The sequence below is a fragment of the Polistes dominula genome, unplaced genomic scaffold (genome assembly GCF_049000335.1).
Source record: "Polistes dominula isolate Pdom_NZ unplaced genomic scaffold, Pdom_raw_medaka contig_29, whole genome shotgun sequence".
Lineage (NCBI taxonomy): Eukaryota > Metazoa > Arthropoda > Insecta > Hymenoptera > Vespidae > Polistes > Polistes dominula.
This window is the reverse complement of record NW_028300865.1, coordinates 1,762,953-1,782,486: the sequence shown is the minus strand read 5'-3', so window position 1 is coordinate 1,782,486 and position 19,534 is coordinate 1,762,953. Positions and strand designations below refer to the sequence as shown.

General features: G+C 30.0%; 2 protein-coding genes across 4 annotated transcripts; one reads left to right on the top strand and one right to left on the bottom strand.

The window, feature by feature from the left end:
* The first annotated feature begins 591 nt into the window (after positions 1 to 591).
* LOC107066466 (uncharacterized) lies at positions 592 to 15,355 on the top strand. 3 transcript variants are annotated; one of them, XM_089173799.1, is made up of 6 exons: positions 6,401 to 6,788; positions 6,959 to 7,567; positions 13,130 to 13,273; positions 13,354 to 13,655; positions 13,804 to 14,060; positions 14,365 to 15,355. In XM_089173799.1, exons 2-6 carry the CDS (start codon positions 7,213 to 7,215, stop codon positions 15,143 to 15,145), a joined length of 1,839 nt encoding a protein of 612 aa, XP_089029925.1. In that variant the 5' UTR covers positions 6,401 to 6,788; positions 6,959 to 7,212; the 3' UTR covers positions 15,146 to 15,355. The 3 variants fall into 3 exon arrangements, with proteins under 3 accessions (XP_089029949.1, XP_089029925.1, XP_015176600.1); XM_089173823.1 differs by lacking the exons at positions 6,401 to 6,788; positions 6,959 to 7,567 and adding an exon at positions 592 to 819; XM_015321114.2 differs by having other exon boundaries at positions 6,401 to 7,567.
* Positions 15,356 to 15,695: 340 nt separating this feature from the next.
* Positions 15,696 to 18,888, bottom strand: LOC107066461 (ATP-dependent RNA helicase DDX24). Its single transcript, XM_015321101.2, has 9 exons — positions 18,408 to 18,888; positions 18,102 to 18,334; positions 17,822 to 17,967; positions 17,404 to 17,696; positions 17,090 to 17,312; positions 16,910 to 17,021; positions 16,445 to 16,562; positions 16,172 to 16,349; positions 15,696 to 16,053 (listed from the first exon to the last, which is right to left on the bottom strand). Exons 1-9 carry the CDS (start codon positions 18,778 to 18,780, stop codon positions 15,774 to 15,776), a joined length of 1,956 nt encoding a protein of 651 aa, XP_015176587.2. The 5' UTR covers positions 18,781 to 18,888; the 3' UTR covers positions 15,696 to 15,773.
* Between the last annotated feature and the right edge of the window lie 646 nt (positions 18,889 to 19,534).

Genomic DNA, 19,534 nt, shown 5'->3' with positions numbered 1-19,534 from the left:
ATTCGCGAAACGTTCGTAGATTTTTCTAGGAGTACAAGCAAAGACCTATCTCTCTCGGCAGAGAAAAGGGCCCGCCCTTCTCTTCCTTCCCTTTCTTCCTATCTCAAGAAGTATACTCACTCGTGTCTAGGTTTTCTTCGTTGTGTTGCTACTAATAAAAGAGATGATGCTCTTCTACGAAAAAAAGAAAAAAAAAACATAAAAAAATATTAAAGGAAGGAAACACAGAGAGAAAGAAAATCTTTCTTAGGTATTATTGTACAGTATATTCCATCTTGTCTAAGGTTTGCTATTATTACCTTACTTAAGTTTCATATTTGCACGTGTATTTATTATTTAATAATTTGAAATAGTCTCAGTAGACATTTAGGAAACATTGGACTCAAAAAAAAAAGTCTTGAACAAGAATCTTTCTCATTGAGAAGAAGAATGAGATCGAAACCTGTGCAATTTGAAAATGGAATCGAAATAATTAGTATATGTATGTGTATATGTATGTGTGTCCTTAGTGAACGATATGTTCTGAAAGGTTGGCACGATTCGAGTATCTACCACAACTACCACCACCATCAGCATCAGTGTGTATAGAGGTCCTTTATTTTGATGTTCCTTTTGATTTTATTTCCTTGATCCTCTCCCTTTCTCTTAAGTTGATATTCCACGTGGAAAGGGATCTAAGAAGAGAGAAGAAGAAATCGATATGACCTCGCACAAGGTCTAATTAAATCTATAAGGTTCTCGGTAAGCAGACGATGACCAACCGAGCCCCGTGCCGAGCTGCTGCTGCTGCTGCTGCTGCTGCTGCTGATGGAATTCCAGGTACACCACCGGTATACTTACAATGTGTATATGTGTGTGTGTGTATGTATACTTGTGTCGGTGTTAGAAAGAGAAAGATAAAAAGAAGAAGAAGAAGAAGAAAAAAAAATAGAAGAAATAGAAAAAGAGAAGTTATAGTAGAGATACGAATTCCTCTCTCATCCAATTGGACCCCTCCTCTTCTTCCTCTTCTTTTCCTTCCCTTCCCATCCCTCCCTTTTAGCCAAAGGTCGTTCCTGCTGCAAAGAGAATAGCTGAAGAATATAATGAAAGAGAGAGAAAATGAAAGAAACATATACTCTGTGTATGTATGAGTGTGAGTGAGAAAGGTTCACCAACGGAACGGCTAGGTTAGAAACAAACTGGTATGCCAACGGGATTTACGAGCACCTTCTTCGCACTTTTCCAAGTGATTAGGATCGTCGGGTTAACAGCGGACCTCGATAAGCTTCCTTTTCCACTTTCGATACTTTTACGATTTTTATTAGCATTATTTTGATCTCAAAAATCTTACGATTTTAATTTGAATCCATTCAAAACCACGAGTGTCTTCAAAAGTCATTTCTTTGATTTTTTTTCTTTTTTTTCTTATGTGTGTATCTATGTATATGTTTATATGTTGTGAACAAACTAACTGTCGTTTCCACGTATAATTCAAGAAAGTAACTTTGACGTACCCGAAGACTTATGATTTTTCTCTAGTATTTCATTCTCATAAATTATGTGTCTTAAGTTCCCGCGATTACGTTGGCAAAACCCTTTGTTTCATGGTTGTCCTCGACGTTATCTTTTTATAATAAAATATAAAAAAAAAAAGAGAACATTATAAGGTAGATTCATAATGCTTGGTAATAATAATTGTTAGTAACTTTTTTTTTTACATTGAAAATGGCGTCCTTGTCCTTGCAAGGCTACCAATTTATAAATACATGTACTATTTATGATTATTTTTTAACAATCTTGTCCAACAACAAGAACAACAACAACAACAACAACAACTTTCGTGGGAAAATCTTTTATTATATTTATAATATAATATATTATACACTAATATTAGGTATACAGCTTTGCTTCAACTATTTTATATACAGATAGTTTATAGAAGAAAAAAATGATTTTACCCTATTAATTTAATTGTTAATATTATATTATATAATATATTTATATTATTTATTTTATTTTTATTTTTATTTTTATGATAATTATATTATAGTATATAATATATTTAATTTAATATATTATAATATATAATATAATATTTAATGTTATTTTATTTGACACTGTTTAAACCCTTCAAACTTCTTCAACAAATTTCGATACAAAACCACCTAGTACTACCATCATTATCATTATTATCATCATTACTATCAATTTTATTCTGTTGACTGATCTTTTATCAAGATTAGTTCCTATCCATTCTATTTAGTCTTTTTATTTAAATGTACTTTACAGTGGTAAATATAGAATTAAATGGACCGAGACATTGCTGCTACTAACCAATGAGACGATATTAATAAACTTCACATTTCACATACTCAAGAAATCTTACTCTCTTTTTCTATCTTATACAAATGAGAGCCAAAGAAAAGATATAAAAAAATAAAAAAAATGATAGTTTGATTTTTTTCTTTTTTTTTTTTATCATTTACTTTTGCGGTATATCGTTTTGAAAAAGTATTCTCATGTATTTGCAAGTATTATTACCTTTCTCGTTCTCGTAACTTTAACTTCGTTAAGTATTTAACTATTTTTTACTTTTTTTTTTTTTTTTTTTTTTTTTGGTTTTATTTTGTTTCTTTTTCTTAAACATTAAAGTGCCTGAACTAGTCGATATATTCTCATCGAATTAAAATAGTTGAAGAAAAACATACGATACGATTATTTTCTTAACGTAATATCATATATATGAAATGCAAATTGTACTTTGAATAAAATATCAAACCTTAGTTTTATATATATATATATGGTTAAAATAAAATAAGTATGATTAGTGTAAATGAAAAGAAGAATCATTAAACAAATGTCTCTTACAGCTTTGAGATAATGAAATTCAAATTTAATTAGAATAAAGTTTGACAATTTACTTATATATATATATATCTTCATGAAAATGAATGAATGAATTTTAATTGAGAAATGTTTTTTAATTGAAACTAACGGGTAGTTCATTAGTGCATTGATCTGTGTTTAAATAATCATTTTTCTTACACAATGTCCTGTTTGTTTCATTGATTTAACTTATTGTTAGTCAATATTTATTTTTCATCGTTCATTGAACACAACTGAACGTTAGTTTGCTAATACTACAACTTGATATTGCATTATATCGATTAAGCAATCAAATCTTACAGTTTATATTTACATAAATTATCCATAGAAGTATATGATGTATGCACATACACATATATGTATATATATATATATAATAAAAAATAAAAAAATTACATATATCAAAACGTGGCGCCAAACAATATATCTAAATAATACAAAGTATAATCAAACCTTGAATGAAATAAATAATTTAATAAATTATATATATATATATATATATATATATATATATATATATATATATATATATATATATATATATATATATATATATATGTAAACAATATTATATAATATACAATTAAACAACATTGATAAAACAATTATTTGTAATACAGTAACGAGATCAAATGATACATTCTTTAATAAAAAAATAAAATAAAAATTAAAAAGGGGGTTGAGGGTAGTTAAAATATAAAGAATTTTTCACAAAAAGTAGTAATATAATTAAAAAAATTAAAATAAAATAAAAATAAAATAGACACGCGTACGTTCGTAGGAAGTTCCATTCCGGTCGATTACGTTCCAAGAGGATATTATATTATATATATATATAATACATATATATATATATAGAGGAACTATTAAGGGCGGTTCGCTTCTGCGGGTAACAGCTTCTCGAACATAATGGAAGAAGGTATCCTTCTATTGAATAAACCCACGTCTGGGCGCGTGAGGTTGAACGTGTGGTATAATAGTACAACGTATTCTGTTGAGTAACAACGACAACACAACAACAACCAACTAGAGTAGAGAAACTACTACTAGGAGAAGGAAGAGAAGAAAGAGGAGGAAGAGGAGGAAGACGACTTGAAGCAAAGTTTGCCAAAGGACTGTTCTCCGCTTGAGTACAGTCTGAGTATGATAGTAGTAGTAGTAGTAGTAGTAGTATAGTGTGACGTGTGAGATGGTAAAAGAGGAGGTGAAGGTGGAGGTGGTAGAGTACCCATAGTACTGGTTATGGTGTACCAGTAGTGGTGGTGGTAGCAGTTGATGGTAGTGGTTATGTAGTAGTAGTAATGGTTGACGTGATGTAGTATTGTATTAGTGTAGTCCACGTAGTAGTGGCCTAATAGTAGTAATGGTGGTTATGTAGTAGTAGTAATGGTTTATAGTGGTATTGGTGGTGGTGATGATGGGTTGTGTAGTTTGTAGAACCTATGAGATATATATACTTACACATCTATATACATGCACGTGTATATACTCAGGTGGTGTAGTTGTAGACCTACGAGGTATACGTGCTTACACATACATATATATATATATATATATCAGGGATATGAACTAATACATATATTAACTGCCTACGTGATTCTTCTTTCTATGTCGTGGTGTCAGCAGACCTCTTACGGTTGGTTCACTTTGTGCAAGGCGTCAGTGACTTCGCGTCCGCCGTTCCGATCGGATCTTCTCTCTTGAATTCTCAAGTACGCGAAAAAGGTTCCTTCTTCTCATCTTCTTCTTCTTCTTCTTCTTCTTCATCACCTTTTTCACCTTCTTCCTCTTCACCTTCTTCTACTTTATCTTCTTCTTTGATTTCTTCTGTATCGTTGTTTCGTACATAAGTTCATTAAATCAAATTTTCAATGAGGTTTGAATAATATGTTATTAACAAAAAATAAATAATAGTATAATATTTTTTATATATTTAAATATTGTTTAATAATAATAATTATTATTGAAAAAGATTAGAAAAGATTGTAAAGATGAATGTTGAAGAATATTTTTTAATAATAAGTGCAAATATTTTATCATCATCGTCATATTATTTTTATTATTACAGATCTAGTTGGTAATTTGTATTTATTTTATTTTATTTTATTTTATTTTATTTTATTTTGTGTTCCTGTGTTGGTTTATTATTGTATTTTTTTTTTTTTTTTTTTTTTTTTTAAATAAAATGAATAGATCATTATATTCATTGGATTTATAAATATAAAAAAAAAGATTTAATTAGATCAAATTTTAGATAACAAAACTCATTTATTTTATATTCGTGTTACATTGATCATTTGCTTCGAAATGTAAGAATAAAATTAAGGGGGAAATATCAGAGATATTCTAAAGGGTTAACCAACAACATACACCAATCCTTCTTTTCCCTTTCCTTCTCCCCTGATGGCCTACGAGAGAAGAAGACAAACGTATAAAGATAAAATTGTAAGAACGAGAATAGGAAGAAGGGAAAAAAGGGATATGTATCTTACGTAGCACGTGAGAGAAATCACGTTTGAGGTGTACCAATGGTGGTAGATCGTTTAAACTCGACGGAAATCTAAAACCACGGAATATAAACCAACCCTTGACGTGCAAATGAAAGAAAAAAAAAACAAAAGAAAAAAAAACAAAGAAATTTAAATAAAATAAAATTATGTTAGGAGAAGTATAGATAAAAAAAAAGATAATAATACTAATGTGAAAGAAAAAATAGATAAAGAGAAAATATAAGAAAAGAATCTTCCATTCTTGACGATCTCGATGATCGATTAAACACCAACAGAAAAAAAAAAGATTAATAAAATAAATAAAATAAATAATAATAATAAAAAACAAAAAAGTGCATCACCAAACGACGAGTGTGTTATTCTTCATTGTTTATGAGAAAATAAATGTAGAATATAAAAAATCACGAAGGAATTATTTATAACGTGCCAAATTATTATAAATAATACTTTATTGAATAATAATAATAGAAAAGGATGTAAAATAGTATTAACTATTATTGTTTCATATAATAAGTAGAAGAAGTGTTTGTAATTAATATAATATAATTACGTTTACTTTAAGTAAAACTTAGAAAAATACGTGGGGCCCTCCTCCTACACTCAGATAGTGTGTGTTCTTCTTCCTTATTGGAATTTCAAATAAAAAAAAAAAAAAGGAAAAAAGAATTATCTAGAACACGTGCCAAATTCTCTTATAGCAAACGTATGTTACATACTACGAATACTAAAATCATAAGAACCTAGATTTCACTAAGCACTGTTACATACTTTGTAACAGTTTACAGCATAAAGTGAATAAAAACCAAAATGCATTTTTATTTTATTTTTCCTTATCTCAAAAACATCGAAGATTAAACAACATTAATCAATGACTAATATATAATATATAACAATTATATATATATACACACACACACACATATATATATAAATATTATATATTATATATTAAATAAAGATAGAACAAAAAAAATATATATATATATATTTGTTTCATTTAATTTTAATCATCAACATCAAAGAAGAAAATTAATTTTATATTAGATAAAAATAAAAAAAAGAAGATAAGGGTGGGGGTAGGGGGAATAAAAAAAAACCATAGAACACGTTGGAAAGTGATAGTGAATGGGCAGCAGTGTAAGAAGAAGAAGAAGAAGAAGTCGAGTGACATAATCGAAGAAAGTAGCAGAGAAATAGAAAGAGAGAGAGAGAAAGAGAGAAAGGTGTATAAAGAGAAAGAAAGAAAGAAAGAAAGAAAGAAAGAAAGAGAGAGAAAGAGAGAGAAAGAGAAGAGAGAACCGAACCTGTTATTAACCGGTAAACGCGCAACCGCGCTCCTGTCAAGGTGGTGGTAATGAACCGGCGTGAAGGTGCTGAGATTCGAAATGCTTTTAAAGACAGGGAACGACGGTACGGTCATACGACCTGTAAAAAAATCAAATGACACATCGCCCGAGAGATCGGGCACCATGCTATTTTTTATTATTCATTCACATATTATTATTATTATTATTATTATTCTCGCTTGTCAATTCTATTACGATCTTCCACGAGTTTATCATCGATTTTTCTTACGATAGAAATATACAGACAAAAATTGAAGAAGAAAAAAAGGAAGAGGAAAAAAAAAGTGGTGAGAAGAAGAAGAAGAAGAAGAAAAAACAAAAAAGTGTTTTTTATTATCTTAGGAAAATAATAAAATAAAATAAAATTTAAAAAAGGAGGTTAAAGAAACACAAAATTATATATTTTTGTTTTTTGTATTTTTTGGTTATTTTGTTTTCTCAACGATAGGATTTTAAACAAATCAAGAAATAGAATATTTTTAATACATATGTATATGTATAAAGTAAAAAGTATGTCGTCGAACGGTGAGTTCTCGACAATGTCGAGCGAGGAAATGCCCTCGTTACCGAAAAGTTTGCCAAGTTCACGCGAAGCTACTGCCGAGGGTAGTTCTGGTTCGAGTGGTGGTGGTGGTAGTGCTGGTGGTTATATGCCACTTCGAGAATTTTTAGATAGATTTTCATTACCAAGAGTTGTCAGACTTGAAGGTACAACTGGCAGGCCTGTATTACTTTACAAACAACAACAGAGATCACTTAGAGTAACTGCAACATTATTAATACATCGATACCGTCACGATGTCAAAGTTGGACCAGAAATTGTCATACCTGAGGGTTATCCAGGTTAGTTATTACATAGTTTACATAATAATACATTTCATATATTAAATAGTTCATTTAACACCCTACGCCGTATATATCCGGCATCTGTGTGATAACTTGTGCCTACGAGAGCCGAATATATCCGGCATTCGCGCGTACTTGTGCTTTCGTACGGTGACAACACTTTGACGAACTGGACTGGGTTAATTCAAAACAATCATTGAATGTATTTAGAATTGATGAATTTGACACACACACACACACACACAAACAAAAAGAAAAGAATTTAAACGTAGGAACGTGTGAAATTGATAATCTCGTCGTTTTCTTGAATGCAATTGATCCAAGCTAGGCAAATTGTGTAACAACAACGTGCTTGGGTTGATGGTGTGACTGCACAACTGCTGCAAACTTTACAACTCGATCATAAATTTGTACTCGCAATACATTGGACACACACATATACACATGGACACGTAACCCAAGCTTATGTATGGTATATTTTATATGTAATAGGGGTATATAGTATATATGTAGCTAGATCGCGAGAGAGTAGTAACAGTAAATTGCAGTAAGGAAATGCGTTTATTTAACGCCCACGAATGAATTCGCGGACACGCGGATGGAAAGGGAACATTATTCACGATGAATCCAGGACACAAAGAGAAATTATTTTTTTTCTTTTTTTTATTTCTTTACCTTGTGTGCCCACGTATCAATGTTATATATAAATATATATATTATGCACATGTGTATAGGAAAACTTTTAGTGTATGACCGTAGCACTCGTTAAAGTTCATCAAAAGAATAGTCGTTGTTATATGAAACTATTTTTTTTTTTTTTTTTTTTTTTTATTAACTTCTTCTTCTTCTTCTTCTTCTTTTTTAATATTTTTTGAATAAATAATGTTCATTAAGTTGATTAATTTAGAAGAACGTGTTTGAATTGAACGATGAAAAGATCAAAAGTGCAAATTCTCAGGTGGTCTTTCTGAAGTAAGTCCAGTTGTGCGTTCCAAATGCGGGATTTCTGACTAAACCGATTAAACAAATACAACAAATAGAACAACGAACGACCAGTTTCCCTTCTGCGTCATCGTTGGAATTTAAACTAGCGTTGCAATCATGCGGCTTTCATTTGGACTAGGTCGATTTAACTTTCGTCACGACAACTAATTCGATTGATATTTTAAAGAGTGCACGTGAATTAAATTCGCGTTTAGTAAAATTTGATATTGTAATAAACGAAAAAATATCAAAAGTAAGGTTAGTTGTGTCATATGTGACTCTGAAAAAAAAAAACACGTGAAATAATTGAATTGTAATACAGCACCATCTAGCGAAAATTTACAAAACCAAGAAACTTTTAGATTAATCTAAATAAAAAAAATCCTTAAATTAACAATAAAAAATATAACAAAAATTCCTATAAACTAAGTTGCAAAAAAATCACACAAAATAATTCAAATTTCATTTTTTCAGATATTTATACATAAAAAAAAAAATGATTGAACTTTTTATAAAAGAAAAATCAAAATAAGATGGTGTAAGAGATATGTTTCGAACCGTTCCCAACACTCTTGGTATTTTGAGTATTCTTTGGACCCTTTGAAACCTTCCTACATTTCTTTTTTCTTTTCTTTTTTATTAAAAATTTCAAAAGACATACCAGGGGCCCAATTTCCTGGATATCAGACTAGTCCCAACCCGAACAACTGAGGGCTTTGAAAAGACAAATTCCGGGTTATGCGGGTCCCAGAACTAAAAACTTCCTACATACCTTCCATTTTGTAAGAATGAGGGGGAAGGGCCCGAAAGGGCACGTTATATACATATATATAAACTACACATTTCACGCAAACAGAATAAAAAAAAAAAGAAACCCCTTTGGGCAGATCCTTTGAAGTTAACCGCTCTTACGAGAATCCTTCCTGTTTGATGCGTATCTCTAGTGCAGAAAAAAAAAGAACCCTATAAAAACCCTTTACCAAATTTATTTCGAGATAATATCTGGTCGTTGATTATTGGTATGCTAGAAATGTTTTTTAGGTTAAATGTAATTAACTAGAGATATCTAATTATGATGAATCAATTTAAAAGTAATATTAAGTGTATTATTAAATGCAATATAAAGGTTAACCCTAAAGGGTTAAGAGGGGTTAAGAAATTGAATATAAAGATGTATATTAATACAGGTTGTCTTCTTATTAGATATGAGCCACAGTTACGCATGTCAGGGCACAGCTAGTATATATATATAATATAAATATAATATATAAATATATGTATATGTATAATATTGGGTTGGCAACTAAGTAATTGCAGATTCTGTAGATAGGTGGCTTTACAAAATTAGCAATTACTTAATTGGCAACCCAATATTTTAAGTTATCCCAAAAGTTTCTTTCATTTTAGTAATTTACAGAGCCAATATTTTGTATGTTGAATAATTGAAAGTATAGTAAAACTAAGTATTTAAACACGTTATATACAATGTGAATATTTAATAGGTGTGTTAGTATAATAAAATTATGAGATATTTGAGAAATTTGTGTGTATTTAAAATGATAAACATAGAATAAATATCGTATCATCTAAGTAAAAGGAAATTGAACCTTTTAAAACAGGATAAAATTACTTAGGAAAGATAGTGGAATGGTTGAAAATATTCCGATTACTTGGAACGATAGTGTTAGGATGAACGATATCTCACAAATCACCGGATGATGATCTCTCCTCGTTTATAAATCCACACCATTCTTTAAAAAATCCTTTTCTGCAAACGACTTATAGGGGCTCCAGTTTAAAGTAATTTATACAGCCATGTAAAATCATCTCTTTCTTTGCGTGTGACCAGACCAAGATTATTTATCTTATTCCCTCTAACACCCTTTAGAAATTTATTCTATTCATTTTTATTATTATAAGTAGGATATACTTGTTCTTTTTTTTTCTTTACCAACAACCTTTCCATATTTAAAATGAATATATCCGTTTGAAAAAGTTGACGTTTAACGATTTTGTAGAAGTAAAAAATAAATGTTGCAAACAACCCAATCATTTCTACTTAGTAAAATATACACACAGAGACACACCGAGCAAGTACTATTTCATTCTTAAAGTATCATCCGACCAACATAACCCTTGTATGCTAAAAAAAATATATATATATATAAAAGGTACACATTTATTTACAAATATCGTATTCGTTTTATCTTTTGCAGTCACATACTCTTGAAAACTGGTAAAACCCCATATCTTTTCACCATTCCCTTTTCCCTTGTCTTACCTTGTCCTTTTATTTCATTTCATTTCATTTCATTTCATTTCAAAGAACGCACATGTACACACGCGTAATATGTTAATTTGCATTTTTCTTAATAAATTACACGTTCTAATGACTTCTTAACTTTATCAGCACTAACATTCAATGGGGGAGGGGTTGGTAGTTAGGGGATAAGTAGGGGAAAAGAGGTTTATACGTACTTAAAGAAGATTCCCCCATTCGTAAAATCCCCATAGTAGTTTCCCCCCTCCCCCTACCACCCTCCCTCCCTCGCCCCATCTGGTTTTATGTCCTCATTCGATATATCGTTATTATTTCACTGTTAATAGTATTTACCCCTCCTCCCACCCAGCCTTTTCTGTTAGGACGGTTTTATGCTCAACTAGAACGTCGTCGTGTGCCAGACGGAATCCTCAACCTGTCTCCTCGTGTCCCCTTCGACCCCTTCCGTCCATTTCTCGTCTTTCCCTCCCAAGACGACTCAGTTCGTCCGTGTCCCCGTCGTGAGGTCTTGATTTTAAATAACAGTCATTATGACGTAGCTATAACTCTCTTCGGAACCGGATACAGAGAAATTATGCGAATGAGTAGCGGATGGGTAAACTCCTTCGTGTGTACTTACGTTATTTCCCCATATTACTATTTCAACGTAAAACTTCACATGTATTATTAAACTATGGGGAATGATTACATTTTGTAATGTATTTTTTAAATGTTTCAACCTATCTGATGAATAATATACATATATATATATATATATGTATACTACTCGTAGCTGTGCTCTGTCACAAGTTACTGTGATTCATTAGAGTCAAAATATGAGGTTGGTTGTATAGATAAATGTTAGGTTATGTTGAAATTTTTAGCGCATTCAACGAGAAATCTTTGACCAAGAGATGGCGTTGGGCTTAATAGTATCTTTTTCTTTTGTTTTTGAATGAATTAATTAATTTATTAATAAATTAATGTAATAAAAAGCTAGCTGCATGCGAATGCAACGTTGTTGTTGTTGTTGTTGTTGTTGTTGTTGTTGTTGTTGTTGTTGTTGTTGTTGTTGTTGTTGTTGTTGTTGTTGTTGTTGTTGTTGTTGTTGTTGTCAAAATTTCAAAACAATTGGTAAAGAATACTACTTTTGGAGAGATTAGAGATTAGATTATATATTAAATAAATAAATATTAAAAATGCAAATAATGTTATTGCAACGTTTTCACTTAAGCACGATCTTAAATTAAAGTTTATTTTTCCGTGTTAATTATTTATTTATTTATTTTTTCTTTCTTTCTTTCTTTCCAAGCGGATGCTACTTAAGATCTTGGTAATTACGAGCAGAAAAAAAAAAGGTGCTTTTAAACAATCGCGTTAACTATGTCTGTCGGAGGATTCACTTGCATAGAAATGGAAAGTAAAGGAAGGCCGCGTAAGTGTTGTGCAAGGGATGATTACTTATTTATTCCCTTACAACACATTTTCTTTTTCCGGACCGATTCCGTCCTTTCATTCTTTGTAAGATCATACTATTCATTTTAAAAAATGTTATCAGTGTCATCAAAAATTCCGTGGGAACGGAAATTTTCTTTCTCAAATGTAACTCTTGTCTCTTGTTTTTAATTTTTACAAACAAACACGCACACACACATAAACATGTTCAATCATTTTATATGTATTTGTTCTATTTTAGCCCTTAAAATATGTTCGATACAAGAATAGAAGAAATGAAGGGTTGGTTTTCGTTTTTTTAAAAAAGTGGTATGTGGTATGCGAAAAAAAAAATAGAAAAAAGTTTTAGGATTGGGAATAAAAGAGGATGAGGAGAACCGTGTGTTTCTTAAAGACTAGGTTGAGAACGAAGGGCACGCACGCACGCATGCACGCACGTGTGCACACGTGCATGCATGCGTGCGTGCGTACGTGCATTCGACCATCAAGTCGACATTCTTAAATCAATTAACAACGACCAAAAGAACCGGCCGACCTTCGATCAGCCGACCAACCAATTCGAGAAGAGACTACTTTGTATGTGTGTGTATGTGTCTGTGTGTGTCTTTTCGAATCATCCTTTTTTATTTTTTATTTTTTTTTTTTTCAACTGTACCGACTTGTGAATACATAGGACTCATACTCAAATTGTTTATTTATGGAGGTTTTTACAAAATATTATTTCTTTTATTTTTATATTATATATTTTATTTATTATTTTTTTTTTTATTTATTAATATAAATTAATTTAATTTATTTAATTATTAATTATTAATTTTATTATTTTTCTTTCTTGTTTTGTTTTATTTTCTTTTTTATAGGATGGTTTTCTGTGATATCCGGCAATAATACAACTGGTAGCGCAAGAGTTTACAGAAGGGTTGAATCTTTGGTACGAGCAGGTGTACCAGCATTCCTATTGGCTGCCCCATTGAGAGCATACACACTTACGCATTCGAAAATGGGTAAATTTTTGTTTTGCATTTTTTCGTTCTCTTAAATTAACAAATGTTCCTTTTCAAACATGTCTTTTATTTCAATATAGAAAATGGAAATCTTCGTGCTCACTATACGAAAACAACGATAAGAGCAGGTGAGATACTACGATTGATAGCCGTTTTTCAAGATACAAGAAAATGTAGTTCGGTTAGTTTTGGAATCTCTGGTGGATCTTCTGAGAGAGATCAATACGCCCAATGTTTGGATCCACATGGACGAGAAGTATTTGCACCACTCTCAGCTAGGGGTGAATTTTATGCAATTTGTCAAAACGGAAGTACAGATACGGGAAGTGATGCAGTACTTTATAAGGTTCATCATCTTGCAAGGAGGCCATTACCATTGAGAGTAAGTTTACCCTACCCTTAACCCTACCCAACGTATAATTATCAAATTATTCAATTACTTATTTAATCACCAAGCCCCAATTACAATTACTTATCTGTTTGTTTGTTTAAATTGGAGAAGAAAATGTATTTGTACCTTATTTTTGTAGGTACGACTGATAGCAGGTCCACTACCGGTTCCATTACCAAGAGAATACGGTGGTCTGATGCAATTAGAATCATCAACCCGTGGTTCAATTGTTTTAGGATGTATAGTTCCAGAAAGGCCAGTACATAATCCAGAAATGTTAGAATTGGTAGTGTCAGGTAATGGTGCACCTAGAGTGAGAAGAGCACGTTTGGGATATCCGTCAGAGGCAAGATTGTTGGCATCACCTAAAATGCAAAGACTTCTTGCAGCTTGCAGGTGAATAAAAAAAAAAAAAAATCATTAATTACCATTCAACAAATTATTCAGATTTAGCATAGGTATTTCTGTTCGTATCTAATAAGATAAACGATGATGGGGTTTGGCTGGGGTGGTATACGTGACAAAATTCTTTAGCATAAATGCAAAAGTCTGGTTGATATTAATGCGACATATACGTCGATGTCACGTACGTATATGGACGTGAGGACGAACGTTATGCATTCGAAAGATGCAAAGCGTTCGCAAATGCATGTACAAAGAGAGTGCATCGTTGGTAGCTTAACTGGTTCTTCCACTTTAGCCGAGCAGTCGGAGATCGTGCAACGGAACCACGAGTGGCACCATTGAAATTACATCCAAGCACGGAGAATTTAAAAGAGATGCATTTGAAGAAGATCAAACCTAAACAGGAAACTAGACCGATACTTCAAAGTTTGAGGGACGGTTTGGAACAACTTAAGAAGACAACCGTCAGGGAAAGAAGCAGGACCAGGCAAAATTCTGGAAATGGTTTTCTAGAAAGGATCTCTAAACTTGCACAAGTTGGTGGTGGTGGTGGTCGTAACAGGAATCCTGCTAAAAAATCGGCGTCATTTACGTTTGCAGTTAGACCCGAGGTTGCTATGAAATCAACTCAGGAACGTTACTCCAGTTTGGAACCGGAAACTACCTCTAGACAGAGTCGTAATGATTCTAATACAAAACAACCTGTACAAAGATCGGTTTCAACGAGTGTATTAGAGGTTCCACCAACGAATGTTGAACTACAACCGAATTATTCTCGCGTTCGTGATAGTTTAACCCCTCTACCACCAATTCCACAACCAACAAAACCTAAAACTGATGAGATTTATGCTGAAATATGTGACAATAATACTACCGTACAGATACAAAACTGTCCTGGAAGTCATGTAATGGCTAGTATTAAAATTATCGTTAAGGGTAATGATCATCAACCATTGGTGGAAGAACATAACAATCCAATTCGTAAAGAAAGATATATCAATTCGATAATAATTAATGATCAAATAGATTCAATTATTAGCACAGAAGATGATGTTATTTACAATACAATATTTTGAAAGTGATAATTAATTAATTGTTCTCTGTGAAATGAAAATTATATATCAGAGAAGGAAAGTTGTGTGTCGTTTAGAAAATATTTAGATGGGCTGTGCTTTTCTTGATCGATATCGCACCGATCATCGTCGTACTCTATTTTTTGTTTCTTAGTTATTTCATATTACAATTTGTATCATATTTGCGTAAAAAAAAAAGAAAGAAAAAAGAAAGAAAGAGAGGAGGAATTTTTCTTTAAACGTTAAGTTTAATACAAAACATGTCTGATATAATTTGTTGTAAATAATATTTTACCATATGTATTAACTGTAAGAATAGCTACCTTTAAAAAAATAAACAGGCGGCGCGCATTACATATTATAAAATTATTATTTACAAATCGTAATCGATGTAATTACAAAAAAAGGAAGATAAAAAAAGAAAAGAAAGAAATCAGATTTTTGTATAATTCATGAATGATGATCAAAGCTAAAAATAACATCAATGAAAATTATTCATCATTTTCTTTTATCACCTATTTATATGAAAATGACAAATAAGTGTTGTCGATGTTCCTTTTTTTATTTTTTTATTATTTTCTTTTTTTTTTTATTAATCCTTTGTACATTATACATGTATACATTTGTAATTCTATACTTTTATTTTTTTCTTCTTCATCGGTTTTTGCTTCTTCATAGAATCGGCCATAGTTTTTCGTTTCTTCGGATTCTCTTTCATAACTTGTTTCATTACATCGACTGCCTTTGAATTGGCTTGATTTATTAAATTGTAATCAATATTAGTGTCAGGATATTTTCCAGAAAATCCTCGAGGAAATAATGGCTTTGATAAAAGTGACGTTAATTTATTTCTCTTTGCTTTTAACGAACGTCGCAAATCAGCCATTTCTTTTGATTCCATCGTTGTTTCACTAAAACAAAACAAAACAAAACAAAAATAATTAGAAAAATACACAATTAAGAAAAACAACATTGAAAAATACAACAACAAGAAAAAAAAGAAGAAGAAGAAAAAGTAATAATTATTACAGCTGATCTTCATCTAAGATAATATCCATATCTTCTACAGCTTTTTGTAACCACCCTTTGTGCACATTATTTCGTTTACATTTCAATTCTAAACTATCAATTTCTCTAGCAATATCAACCCTTTCTTTTACAGCCATTAACAGTCTATCTATCACCGGAAATGTAGGTATATCTTCAGCTACAAAAAAAAAGAGAGAGAATAATTACAAGATCAAAATAATGATTTAATTATTTATATATATATATAATAACATTCATTATAATTCTTCTTACTTCGACCCAAAGTTTGGCACAATTTGCTATAATTTTGTTTCTCTGATGGTTCCATCATGAGAACTGTTATTCCTTCTTTACCAGCTCGTGAAGTTCTACCACTTCTATGAACGTAACTCTGAAAATTTATTTAATACACAATTTCACAATATACATATATAAAATAAAAAATTGTGCCATTCACTAACCAAAATGAAAAAAAAATAAATAAATAAAATAAAACATTACTTTATTTTTACATCAATAATTATTAGAGAAATTAATTAAGTTTATTATAAATATCACCTAAATAAGCCAATCATCATCATCATTTTTTTTTTTTATATAAACGTTAATAATAATAGGAAAATGTTACATAATTATATCAAATAATCTCTACTTTATCTTTCGTAGAGTTAAAATTAATTGAACGTATGAAAGAGTTGAAGTATTAATTAATTAATTAATTAATATATATATATATACCTCAGATGTCCTTGGAACTTGGTAATGTATTACATGTTCAATACTAGGAATATCTAATCCTCTAGCAGCTACATCTGTTGCTATTAATAATCCATTCTCATCATCCTGGAATCTAAAATATTATTTGATTCATATGAAAATGAGTTATATTTAATCATATCATCCTATGTTAATTCTTACCTTTCAAGATTTTTTAAACGTTGCCTTTGTTGCATGTTAGCATGTAAAGGTAAAGGATTACATTCTAATATATTAAAAAGTGTTGCCAAACGTTTGACACAACCGATACTGTTACAAAATACTAAAGTTCGTCCACTGTGTCTTTTTAAAAAATAATAAAGATAATAATCTTTGTGATCAAATGTACATGCAATTCTAGATTCCGTCAAATTCGTAGCAGTACCTGAATAATCATAAGAATAAATATAATATTATATAATTTACTTTTTAATAAGTAACATAATTGGTGAATGAACAATAATTTGCTTGTTTACCAGTTGATCTGGTAATGTCGACAATTTTGGGATTTTTTATATTCAACATGTCAATAATCTTTTGTAATTTTTGACCAGGCGTTAATTTGAATATTTTACTTTTTTCATTTCTTTTCTTTTTCCTTAGTAAATAATCAGGAATATCATGAACCATTGTTAACGTAGCAGAAAACACATAAGTTTTTCTTTTATGCGCTTTCTTTTCATTTCTATTAATTCTTTCTATTATATCTTGCAATTCTTGAAAATGTCCTTTTTCTAACATTCTGTCAGTTTCATCGATAGCCAAATATCTGATAATAAAATTAAACATTAGTATCAATTACTTGTCGAAATGATATATTACATAAAAATTAAAAGAAAACAAACAGTAATATTATATATGTTGAAATTAATTGGATTATATTTAGAAACATACTTAATAGAACTCAATTGATTTAGGTGTTCATTACCAAGCTGAATCAATTCCCATAATCTTCCAGGAGTTGCAATTACTATTTCAGGACCTTTACTTAAAAGTCTTTCTTGTTTAACAGCAGCCATGCCACCAACTACAACTGCAATCTGCATTAATGATAAGATTTATTATTGATTCTGTTGCGAATGATAATTAAAATTAGATTTAATATGTTGATCGTAATTTATAGAAACCATTTGAAGTATTGATTTATTTTATATATATATCTAATATTTCTTACTTTAATATCAGTATATTTAGCTGCTTTAACAAGATGATCTTTTACTTGAATAGCTAATTCTCTCGTTGGTGTTAATATCAATGCATAAAGTGGTTTATGTGAAGTACTTGTTTTTTCTTCATCCATCATTTTGACATTGTGTATCACACGTACACATCCAATGCCTTCAACATTATCAAAATTTTCTTCTATTTCTTCCTCACTTTCTTCAGAACTCTCATTCCCATCAGAATCTTTAACACATTCAAATAATTAGATATTATGTTTACATTAACTCATTGCTCTTTAAATATATATGTAAGTTACCTTCATCATTGGAATGTTCCAATTCTTCCTCATCACTTTCATTATCCAATTGATCATCTTGTTTCTTTTTTAAATGTTTCTTCTTTAATTCTAAGATACCATTTAAAATAGGAATACCAAATGCTAAAGTTTTACCACTGCCTGTTTCAGCAGCACCAAGAATATCCCTTTGTCCAAATATTGCTGGTGGCAATGTTAATGATTGTATTGTTGTAGGTGTATAAAATTTTTCATCTGATAATGCTTTTATTATTTCCTTTGGTGTACCAAGTGCACTCCATGCAGAAACGTCAATGATATTTTCTTCATTACTATTATCATCGTTATTATCACACAATTCATTCTTCTTTCTTGATTTCGTTTTTAATTTCATATTTATTTTTATATTTATTTTTTTAATTGAGAAAACTTAACCATTAATACACGTGAACTTAATGAATGAAACATGTGGTAATTGTACTACAAGTTAACGATACTAGCGCCACTACGGTTTACTACGACACCTGGTAGAAAACTAAATTTGTTTTTTTATATTACCGACCGAGTAAGAATTATAAATATATAAATATATGTATTATATATTATAGATAATAAATAAATATTTAATAGTAACTTAGTTAGTTAGATATAATAAATATTATATATACTAGCGTGTGTCATTACTTACTACAACATCTGATAGAAAATAAAATTTGTTTTATATTACCGACCGAGTAAGAATTATAAATATATAAATATATATATTATATATTATATATAATAAATAAATATTTAATAGTAACTTAGTTAGATATAATAAATATTATATATACAAGCGTCATTATTTACTACAACACCTGATAGAAAATAAAATTTGTTTTATATTACCGACCGAGTAAGATTTATAAATATATAAATATATATATAATATAAATAATAAATAAATATTTAATATATAATATAAATGTACAATAATATATTATAATTATATATATAATCTATATATTAAATTACATATAATAATAAATAAATAAATTTGATTTGATATATTTATATTTGAGAAAGGTCAAAACTTCTATTACAAAAGAAATAATAACTCGCTTATGTTTGTAATATAATATAATAGTTATTTCATAGACATGAAGTCA